Source organism: Pongo abelii, chromosome X (assembly GCF_028885655.2).
Source record: "Pongo abelii isolate AG06213 chromosome X, NHGRI_mPonAbe1-v2.0_pri, whole genome shotgun sequence".
In the NCBI taxonomy this organism is placed as follows: Eukaryota; Metazoa; Chordata; class Mammalia; order Primates; family Hominidae; genus Pongo; species Pongo abelii.
This window is the reverse complement of record NC_072008.2, coordinates 50,702,612-50,713,153: the sequence shown is the minus strand read 5'-3', so window position 1 is coordinate 50,713,153 and position 10,542 is coordinate 50,702,612. Positions and strand designations below refer to the sequence as shown.

The 10,542-nt window shown below is 44.4% G+C and overlaps 1 protein-coding gene across 2 annotated transcripts in view; it reads left to right on the top strand.

The window, feature by feature from the left end:
* Positions 1-747: 747 nt before the first annotated feature.
* Positions 748-10,542, top strand: part of DGKK (diacylglycerol kinase kappa) — a 106,237-nt gene continuing 96,442 nt past the window's right edge. Inside the window, exon 1 of one of the 2 annotated variants that reach the window (XM_024240406.3) lies at positions 748-1,572. In XM_024240406.3, coding sequence (XP_024096174.2) covers positions 982-1,572 — 591 coding nt within the window. In that variant the 5' untranslated portion in view covers positions 748-981. The remainder of the gene's footprint in view (positions 1,573-10,542) is intronic. The other variant, XM_024240407.3, reaches the window with a different exon arrangement.

Here is a 10,542-nt window from a genome sequence, read left to right as displayed (position 1 = left end):
AAAACCAAACTCCTGGGAAATCCAGCTAAAAGCACAAGGCAGGCTCCTATGGCATAGGCGAGCCAGACAGACGCCCAGATAGCCTCAGCTCCCGAGCGCGAAGCCCAGCTGCTGCCGGGGCACTCTCGCCTTGCTCTCGGGGAGGCTGCAGGCTGCGGAAAGCCGGGGCGCCAGCCTCCCTCATCATACTCCTTTCCCGAATCACCTCAAACTCTGTACCCAACGGCAAACCGCTTGGATCCGGCAAAGCTCAGAAATGCAAAAAACCGAAGGGGGGCAAATTGTACTTCAATCCAAAGGAGGCTGAACACCCGCCGCCCCCGCCCCCCCCCCCCCCCACACCCCACACACACACCATGCCGCTTAATTTCTTTTCCCGGCTTAGATAAAAAGCATTACTTGCCCATCGAGGCTTGGAGATGGGGGGCAAGAGGTTGGTCCGAGGCTAAGCTCACCTGCTGCTGAGGTGAGAGAGCAGACACAGGATGGAAGCTATTCTGACCAGCAGCTAAGTGTTTGGGGGATTGCAAAGACCCTCAACTTCGCCTCTGGCTTTTTTTTTTTTTTTTTCATTCGTGTCACTAAAGGGTTAAACACGGCAAGGCTCCAGCCCGCCCCCCAACCTCCACGCCGCTCCACTCCCCCTCCCCTTTTTGTCTCTCCCCTCCCCTCCCGCGCGTCGCTAGGAGGTCATCAAGCGCTCTGCCCAGTCCGCGTTCGCAAGCCCCTCTGCTTCCCGCCCATCGGACCCGTGGCTGCTTACGAAGAGGTGTGCGCTCACTGAGGGGCGTGTTCCAGCATAGGGAGACGCTGAGCGCCCACGGGTTAGACCTCAGAGCCGAGCCAGCCATGGAGTGGGATGGGGGAAAGTTTGGCACCCTGCGAGGGGCTGCCGGACTGGAGTGGGCGGGGCGCCCGAGGGTACTTTAGCCTTCCAGGCTTAGGGACGCAGGCTGCCCAGACCTGAAGCGGTGTGCGGCCATGGACCGCGGAGCTGCCGCGGCCCAGGGCACTGCCCCGCCTCAGGATGGAGAGCAGCCCGCTGAGTCTCCAGAGCCTCCGCCGCCTTGGCCGCCGCCGCCACCACCACCGGCTCCGCCGCCGCTCTCCGAGGCTTCGCCAGAACCCATACCAGAGCCCTGTCCAGAGCTTGCTCCAGGACCCTGTCCAGAGGCGACCTCAGAACCAGCCACAGAACTGTACACAGAACCGACCCCAGAACCAGCCACAGAGCCGGCCTCAGAACCGGCCCCAGAACCTGCCACAGAGCCGGCCCCAGAACCTGCCACAGAGCCGGCCCCAGAACCGGCCCCAGAACCTGCCCTAGAGTCGGCCCCAGAGCCGGCCCCAGAGCTGACTCCAGAAGTTGCCCCAGAGCCGGCCCCAGAGCCGACCCCAGAACCTGTGACAGAGCTGGCCCCAGAGTTCTGCCCTGAGGCGGCTCCAGAGTCCCGTCCAAGTCCAGCACCATGTCTATTGCAATGTCCGGTGGACACTCGAGAGAGAGGTCTAAAGACCTCGCCATCGCCATCGCCATCACCCAGAACGCCAATGTCGTGGTCCAGAATAAAGGTAAGCAAAAGACCTCCTGAAGCGGGGAAAAGAAGCAAGGCGAAGTCAGATGGCTATGGAGCCCGCGGGACTCCGGGTACCCCTTGCATCCCGCTTGTCTGGCACTGGCTGGCCAAGATGCTGAGAAAGATGCAGGGATCGGGGAACCCGGGGGAATGGGAAGGGGTTGGGAGGCGGGAAGCAACATGTGGGAATCGAGAATGGGCTGTTTGGGGCTAGAAACGGGGGTGACAGCAGGGGGTGGGAATCGGAGCAGTTTTCCCCGTGAGGAGAAGCGACAGTGCGGTGAGCGCCAATATCTTGAAAAGAGGAGGAAGATACCCTCGGGGAGCGCAAGAGACCTGGAGAAGTGTTTGGGGCTGGCCCCGAGTACATAGCGGACGGATTGAGCGGGGGCGGTGGGACACACCTCTTAGCCGCGGTCACTGCGGCAGAGGCCCAAGCTGCGGAGCCGCCGCATGCTTGGCCCCCTCCCTGCCACTGGGGAGGGGGCGCCTCAGCTGGGTGCAACTGGCGGCGCTCCAGGGAGGTGCCCGGCGCCTCTGCCGGCTGCTTCGAGCTGGTACTCCTGGTGAGGACGAGGGGATGGGCGGCGCCCACGCGCACTGCAGGGGAAGGGCAGGGTTCTCCGGGAGGAGGGGGAGAGCATGCGTGTGTCGAAGCCACCATTCCATCTGTCTGCAGGATTTCCCAGCAGGTAGGTGTAAACGCAGTGATACAATGATGCGCAGCGTCACAAACGGGGCAACTGGCATCCCGCACCAGGGCCAGTTGGAATGGTACAGGAGTCCTGGTTTAGAGACACGAAAATAGGAGTTGGGATTGCAGAACGTGTGAAGGGGAACATTCATCTCTACCAGTCTACCGCGACGCCTTCTAAATCGTTACACTTAGCCGGGAAAAGATGAGTGTAGAATCCTCTGGCACTCGCCCAAGGGGAGTAGGGAGGAAAAAGGTTTTCGTGTTTGCCTTGGACCCTGAAACCGCGTCTGCTCTTAAGCGGGAGTACGCCTGGCCTGTCTTTCCTGCTTTCTCTGCACTCTCCCTACTCTTCCTTTCCCCTAAACTTCGTTCCACAAAACTGTGAAAACCATGATAATGCACACACACACCTCAATTTAGCTTCCCCTGCAGGAAAACATACACACGCGCGCGCATTCACACACACACACACACACAAACGAATAACACAACACACGAACAATACCGGTCCGTCCTGCTGCCTAGCAGACCATAAGGACACGGCTCAGGAACCCTTCTGCTGTGGATCGCACACTTACAGAATGTAGAATGCAGGAGGGGAGGGGGCAGAGGTTGGTATCACGAAATGGAAGCGTTGGTTGCTTCCTGAGTTCTTAGTAGGGAGGCTTGAGTTTGCAAAATATCTGCAATGACGAATGACTGAAAAAGAAGGCTAAAATGAAAAGTTTCACAGAGAAAAGAAAGTGCAGAGGTTTAAAAATAAATAAAACAGGACGGTGGGAGACTCTGACAATTTTTAAAAAATTCAACACCCTAGCTCTCACCAGGGGATGTATCCCTCCCCTTCCTGAAAATACCCTTTCCTGCAGTGATCTTAAGAAGGGAAAAGTTGGGGTGGCTAGATTTGGGAGCTCACCCTCACCGGGTGATTTATCTTGTCTTTTTGGAAGAGTTTGCATTAAGCTGGTGGGAAAGAGACAGCAGGAATCACCTGACCTATGGCCATCTTAAGCGAAATTTTGGGAACATGGCTGTGAAACTGACACGTGGGGACGTAATACCCAGAGAATGCATCTCCCTTTTGGCCTCTGGAAGGCTGACTGGAGACCAGGACCCTTCCCCCAGTGAAAAGCATCCCCTGCTCCCATGTGAAAGCATCTCCTACCTGTTTGACAGGAAAATGTCATTGCCAGACAGATGAGGAAGATTAAGGTAAGGGGAATCATATTTGTTTCCTCTACATAGTGCCCACTCAGACGTGCTGGCTAGCTGACCCACAGACATTTGGCAACACTGGCAGGAGACCAGGATCCCATGGGTTTGACTTTGCCCTTAGTAGAGCCAGACATTTGTTGAACCACTTATCTGTAGAATGGGGTTAAGAACCACAACCGTCCGTTAAGAAGGCCATGCAGATTAACTAATCAGTGGCTCTGGAGAATTTTGAAGGATGCAAAGGATCTAGGTACGTGCTCAAATTAAATTGCTTGGAGCCAAACCCTTTTACAACACCCTCAATGTTGCTATGCAATTGCTCTCTGGTGCAGCTGGGAACATCTGATCTTCAGTGATAGGATCATTCTCTCCTGCATCTTCCTCAGACAAATGGCACCTGCAACCAGCTGGCTTGTATCTTAACATTCAAGGCAAACAGGTTGTCATCTTAGCTGAGGTGATGTTGTTTTCAAACACTGCCTCCTCGAGGCAAGCTTGGGGGGAAACAATTGTGCAACACGCACAGGCGTGCACACACCCCTAACACACACACATACTATACATATGTGTGCAAAATGTCAGGGAACAAAACAAAATACAGGTCTCATCATGCAATGAAATCCTCCATAGCAAGCATGAAACTATCCTGATAATTCAAAGGATGAAATGAGCAAAACCAAGTGTTTGAATGTGACTGCAAGTTTCTCCCAGGTAATTTTGTTGACTGGTATTGTAGCAAAAAACCAACATCTTCCAGCCTTGTAGTCTGCTCTTTTTTGGGATTTCAGAAAAGTTTCAGAACCTGCAATTGACTGAGAAAAGGGGGCTCATGTTTTCTTTTCAAATAGCTACCAGGATAACACAGTCAGTCTGTGAACCAAACATGTCTATTTCTTTCCTTTCTAAAATGTTTCAATTCCCAGGAAATGAGCCATGGTCTCCCACCTGGTGGCAGCAAGTGTAAGTCGGATGTGTGAATTGGTTCTTTAGCAATGCTATAACTCTCTTGGGGGAGAGATGGGGCTTATATGAAGTAGACCATGTTTCTTTCTCTCTCATCAGCTGTGCTTGAAGAAAGACAAAATTTTGTTTATTCATTGGGTTTTGACCAATTGATTTTCATTGTATAATGAAAATCACATCATACACATGATTGATGAAAATCTGGGGGGAGATACACTTTAATGGCTTTTGGGGGAGATAAAAGGGGTCTGGGTATCCCTCCTGATGACTGCACAGTAATAACCATTATCCTCAAACCATATCAGGACAGCTTTTATGCACAAAACTGATATTTTTGTACATTTTCTTGCAAAATAGCAAGCATTTGTTTATATGATATCTGGTGATTCCTATCAGAATATTTTATTAGTGATTTCTGAGCTTCTCAAAAATAGGGGTGGCCTTTCTCAGTGCCTAGTTCAATGCAGCCCTCTTTGATTTTGCTTAATAAACACTTGCTGAAGCTTGAAACCTATCCATTTCCAGCAATGTACAGGCTGCTGCTGTGAATGAATAAAAATTTGTTCTCATTGGTTTCAGAGTGAGAAGTAAATACTTATTTAAATGGCATGGAATATATAAGCCCTTAAGGAAGTACAGTCAATCTTTCCATTTTCAGAGTGCTTATTGGAACTATAATTAAGAAGCAAATTACTAACAATTTTTTTTTAATGGCTTGGAAAGTGTCCTTATCCCATGCAGTCCCAGCAGCAGCAGACTAATAATGATATTGTTAGCTTCAGGGGATAATAAATTTTTTTCCTAAGTGAACAGAGTATCTGCAGTGACTGTAAACAGATTTGGGATTATAGATTCAGATGTTTAACCTGTTGAAGGTCAGAATGAAATTACTTTCTTTTCTCTTCAGTTTTTCCCGCCTCCTTGCCAAGCTTTGATGATACCATCTGATTTATTTGGTGTATTCTAATAGTTCCTAAGCAGTCACTACAGGGTGTTCTAGAAAAGATGATGAAGTGTTGGTCAGTGGTCTTTAGTTTCTCAGAGTACAATTCTTATGCATTTAATTAAAATCTCCGACTAGGGCTTCTGCAGATCTGCAGCCCAAAGGGAAAGTGCCTCCAAGGAAAGGCAAAAAAAAAAAAAAAAGAAAAGAATAAAAATCCATAGAAACCAGGAAACCATTCAGGGGTATTCTAATAAGGATTATATAGTTCCTTCTGCTCCTGTGGCACTTTACAGTTTACAGAGTGCTTTCCTCTGCATTATTAACCCTTTTATTTCCTTGAACAAGGCAGCAGATGGGGGAGGGCAAAAATAAAACTTGACAGCTTATAGGATGTAATGATTAAATTTTCTGTTGTAGATTTTTTTAAAAATCTGACATATGGCCTTTTGTGATACATAGGATCCTCATTTGTCTAAGAACAGTCTTTTAGCTGACATTTCATCAGCTCTGAATTTTTTTCCATAGCAGTGGTTGCTGCTCCACTTCTGATGCTCCCAGAGGGGGCCAGCATAGAAGAGGAGCCCAAGAAGAAACGAAAAGAGGCAGAGACCCTGAACCGATTACTCACAAAGACCTTTTTTGTTGGTGTGTGTGTGTTTTGTAAAGGAAATAAATTGAAATCCTGCTAAGGATAGGGTGCCCGACCTTTCCAAAGCCCACCCACTGTAATTCTTTCAGTGGAAAAAAAATAATTTTAAAGGAAAAAAAAAAAAAGCAAGCAAGCAGCCATTCTAAAGGGAGATGCCCCACCCTCACCAAAGCAAATAGAGCTCATTCTCAAAATAATAAAAACAAATTTATGAATTTTAAAAATGAAAAGAAAGGGACAGTGACCCCAGATAATGAAATTTATCTCTCCTCTGAAAATTATTTTAAGAAAAAAAAAGAAAGAGCTTCTAAAAGGAAGTTCTCCTCACCCTCATCAAAGCCGATGGAACTTATATCCACCAAAGAAAAATTTTAAAATGAGAAAAGAGAAATCATCTTAAGTTAAACAGTATTTCTAACCTTAAAATATTCATGAAATTTGTAAACTTTATTTGACTTCATGGCTCATGCTCAATCTCTTGAGAAAATTAAGGGGGCAAAAATAAAGGGAAGGTCCACCAACCTCATCAAAGCTTCCTGACATTATTTTTCCCAATTACATAAAATGTGGAGCAGGCAAATCCTTAGAGATGGAAAGGAAATGAGTGAAGCAATATGGGAGTTGGAAAAGGGGATGATGGCTAAAGAGCACAGGGCTTCTTTTGAGGGTGATTAAAATGTTCTAGAATCAGAGAATGGTGATGGGTGCACAACCTTGTGGATACACTAAAACCCACAAAATTGTGTATGTTAAGATGATGAATTTTATGGTATGTAAATTACATCTCAATTTTAAAAAATAGTTAAAAGAAAGATACCATCCCTCTAACCACAAGATAAGAGACCTAGTATTCTCCCCAAAACAAAAAACAAACAAAATTGAAAAAAGGAACTAAAAGAAAGGGAGATCCTCTTAAAGGATCTTCAACTTCACCAAGGATAATAACCTTTGTTTGCCACCCCTTCAATTAAAAAAAAAGAAATTAAGGAAAACAAACAAAAAAAGGAAATCTTTTTAAGGGCAGATATTCTCAAAAATCATAAAAGTTAATGAAATTTATGAATCCTCCCCTCTAGATACACACATTTTAATTAAAAAAAAGAAAGAAATATTAAAGGATAGGTCACTGATGATACCAAATCTCCTGAATTTTTAATTCCAAGAAGCGGGGGTTGGGGGGTGCGGGAGGGAGGGACAAAAGAAATACCACTCCTCCATGACTAAAGAGCATAAACCTTATTCTTAAAATACAATTTTTTTAAAGATTTAAAATAAAATTAAGAATGGAAGGGTATATGTGTTGGTGAAGAGGATATTACTAATGAAACAAAAACAGAATCCTCTTAAAGAGAGGAAGTACTTCAATGTCACAAAGACCCATGAATTTTTCTGTCAAAACACAACCAAAAAAAAAAAAAACCGATTTTTTTAAAAGAAGAAAAAATAAAAGAAAATCCTTCTAATGGGAGTTGACTCAAATTCACTCAAAAACTTTATTCTTTTTATTTTATTTATTTATTTTTAATTTTTAACTGATGCATAATAGATGTACATATTTTCAGGGTACATGTGATAATTTAATATATTTGTATAATTTACCAAAAGATTTATTCTTAATATAGAGTTTTTTGTAATTTGAGAATAAATAGAAAAGATAGGCAGGGGAGAAACACAAAGCCAAGAAAGTCCTCTTAAACAAAAGTATTCTCAGCCTCAACAAAGCCCCTTTTTTTCTCAAAACAAGCAAATACATTTAGAATTATGGGGGGCAGGGGAGGGAAGAAATGAACAGTATGTTTTAAAGAGAAATATTTTTCTTAAGGAATGAAGATGCCCCCAAACTCACCAAAGTCCTGGAATATTTTTCTGAAAACAAAAAAGAAACAAAGAGAAGGAGAGAGGGAGAAAGAAGGAAGAGAAGGGAGAAGGAGAGAGAGAAACAGAGAGAGGGAGGGAGGGAGGAGGCGAGAAGGGAGGGAGGGGGAAAGCCTGACGGGTAGAGAGGAGAGGAAGGTAGGAGCGGGTAGGGAGAGACTGAGATAGGGAGAGGAAAAAAGAGGGAGAGAGACAGAGGAAGGGAGGGAGCCAGAGAGAGAGACAAAGGGGAGAGATGGAGAGGGAAAAAGAAAGAGGGGGAGAGAAGGGAGGAGAGGGAGAGAGGGAAGAAAGAAAGAGGGGAGAGGGAGGAAAGGAGAGGGAGAGAGGAAGGAGGATGGGAGGAGAAATGTGAAGGGAAGGGGAAAAGGACTAGCTAGGATAGAGTGAAGGTGGTAGAGAAGGAGGGGTGGGAAAGAGAGGAAGAAGAAAATTAACAACGGGATTATTTTTTAAAGGATCAAAGAAAGAAATTCTCTCCAGGAAAATGCACCAACACCTTACTGCAGACATTGCTTATTATTCCTGATGACTACCCTCTCCATCCCCCACAATAAGGAAAAAAAAACACACACACACAAAATCTCTTTCTCAAGCTTCTTCAAGGTGGGGAATGTGCATGTGTGGAGGGGGTGGGGATGTACCCAATCTCACCGTATCCCGGGGACCTTATTTATCTTTCAGCCTTCACTGTTTTATAAAAAAAAAAAAAAAAAAAAAAGCAAGCAAAGGAAAAGAAAATCTTTCCAGGAGAGATGTCTCCCATTCTAATTTTTCCCAATAAACTGTTTCTTTTAAAGAAAAGGAAAGAAAGAAAAATCCTACTAGTGAGGGCTTCCCAGCTTCATTAAAACAAGTTGCCCTTGTAGGTCCTCTCCACAAAACCTATTTTTTAATGGAAATCCTCCAGACCTAAAGAGAGATGCTCCCCCACCTCCACCAAAAGCAATGAATCTTTTCCCTGGAGATTTTTAAAGAAAAAAATCTTCCATTGTAAGAGGAGATACGTTCAACTTTACTAAAGTCAATGGACTTTATTCCTCTCCACATCCAAGAGGAGAAAAAAAATATTTGAGGAAAAGGGAAGAAATCCTCCTAAACTAAGGCAAGTTGGCCATAATCCCTCCAACACCATTGAACTTTCTTCCTGAGATTTTTTAAAAGAAAAAGCAAAGACAGAAAAAAAGCCTCAAAAAAAAAAAAAAAGCACTCACTTCTCCCACAGGCTCCACAGACTCTGAAGTGTTGTACAAAGAAAAGGTACTATCCCTCTCAAATGGCACCAGTGAACCTTACATTCAGCACTAAGGCTAAAGGATGATACATTTTAATCCCAGGCTGGCTTCCCGCTGCCCCAGTCTATTTCTGGTTACCTTCCCCATCATCCAGGTAGGCGACACTCCCAAGAAAGGCACTGTCCAAAAGAAAAAGAATTAGGAGGCAAACCTTCTGGGGAAAAATCATACCTCTTTTCCAAACCAAACAAATGATTTGGGAATTCTCTGCGTCATTGTTCCCATCTAACAGTACAGAGAATTAAGAGTTGATGATAAACTCAAAAGCAGTGACACTCTTGCTATTAACTACCAATTAGTCAGACACCCCTACCTAACAGGGAAGGACCCTTCGCCAACTCGATAATGGAGGTGATCCATCCTCCATTATGTCTCGTTGTGTGCTGGCTTTGATGTCTGTTCCTGCAGGGCGATTAAAGGGCTTGATTTTCACAAATCCATAAAATTTGCAAGTCATATTTATAAGCGGAGAGTAAGACTCAGTTAATGTTTTCTACATTTTAAAATTCATTTATTTCTTTAAAACATAAACTGATACCTGCTCCCTATGTGCTATGTGTTTAGCCTTGTGCTAAGCACTGAGGATTCTACAGTGAACAAAACCACATGGATGAGACTTCCTTTAAGCAAAACTGGTAAATGAGAGACTCAATTACCAAGACAAATATACAGATGGTGGTTATTTGTTTTACCAGATGCTTTGCCAAGGTATTCACTATTAATAGTCAATTCTCTCAGCATTCCTCTACTTAAACTAAAATTCAATGTAATAAAATAAAGGAATGCATGCTAATTTCAGAGAATGTAGAAAATCAAGAAAGCTTCTAAAAAGTAAATAAAAATCATCTAGTACCCCACCACTCAGAGATAATCACTGTTAATATTTTGCTATATTTTTCATTTATTTTCTCTGAATATTTGCTTATAGTCTTCTGTAGTAAGACTTTGGGGAATGCACAATTGTGTCTCGGGCTTCACCCTGCCCCAGTCACAACCCCACATGCTTAATTATTAGATCGTGTTCATTATTCTACCTTGGATTTAGGAAACACTTGTTCATTTTAGCTTAAAGTTCATCTAGTCAAACTCCTGTCTGATCTGATTGTTAAACATATGCTTGAATCACAACCATTCAGGGACATATTTGCTGTGTGAAGCAATAAGTATATAGATTTTATGTAGACACAATTGTTGCAGTTGCTCCCATATACAAATGTAGTTTGATCTCACATTTACTTACTGCACTTTTTTGGACACTTAGATTTTATTTGTCCAGCTAGCTTTTGTGACTTGGCCTTGGAGAAGGAGATCCAGAACAAAACCAA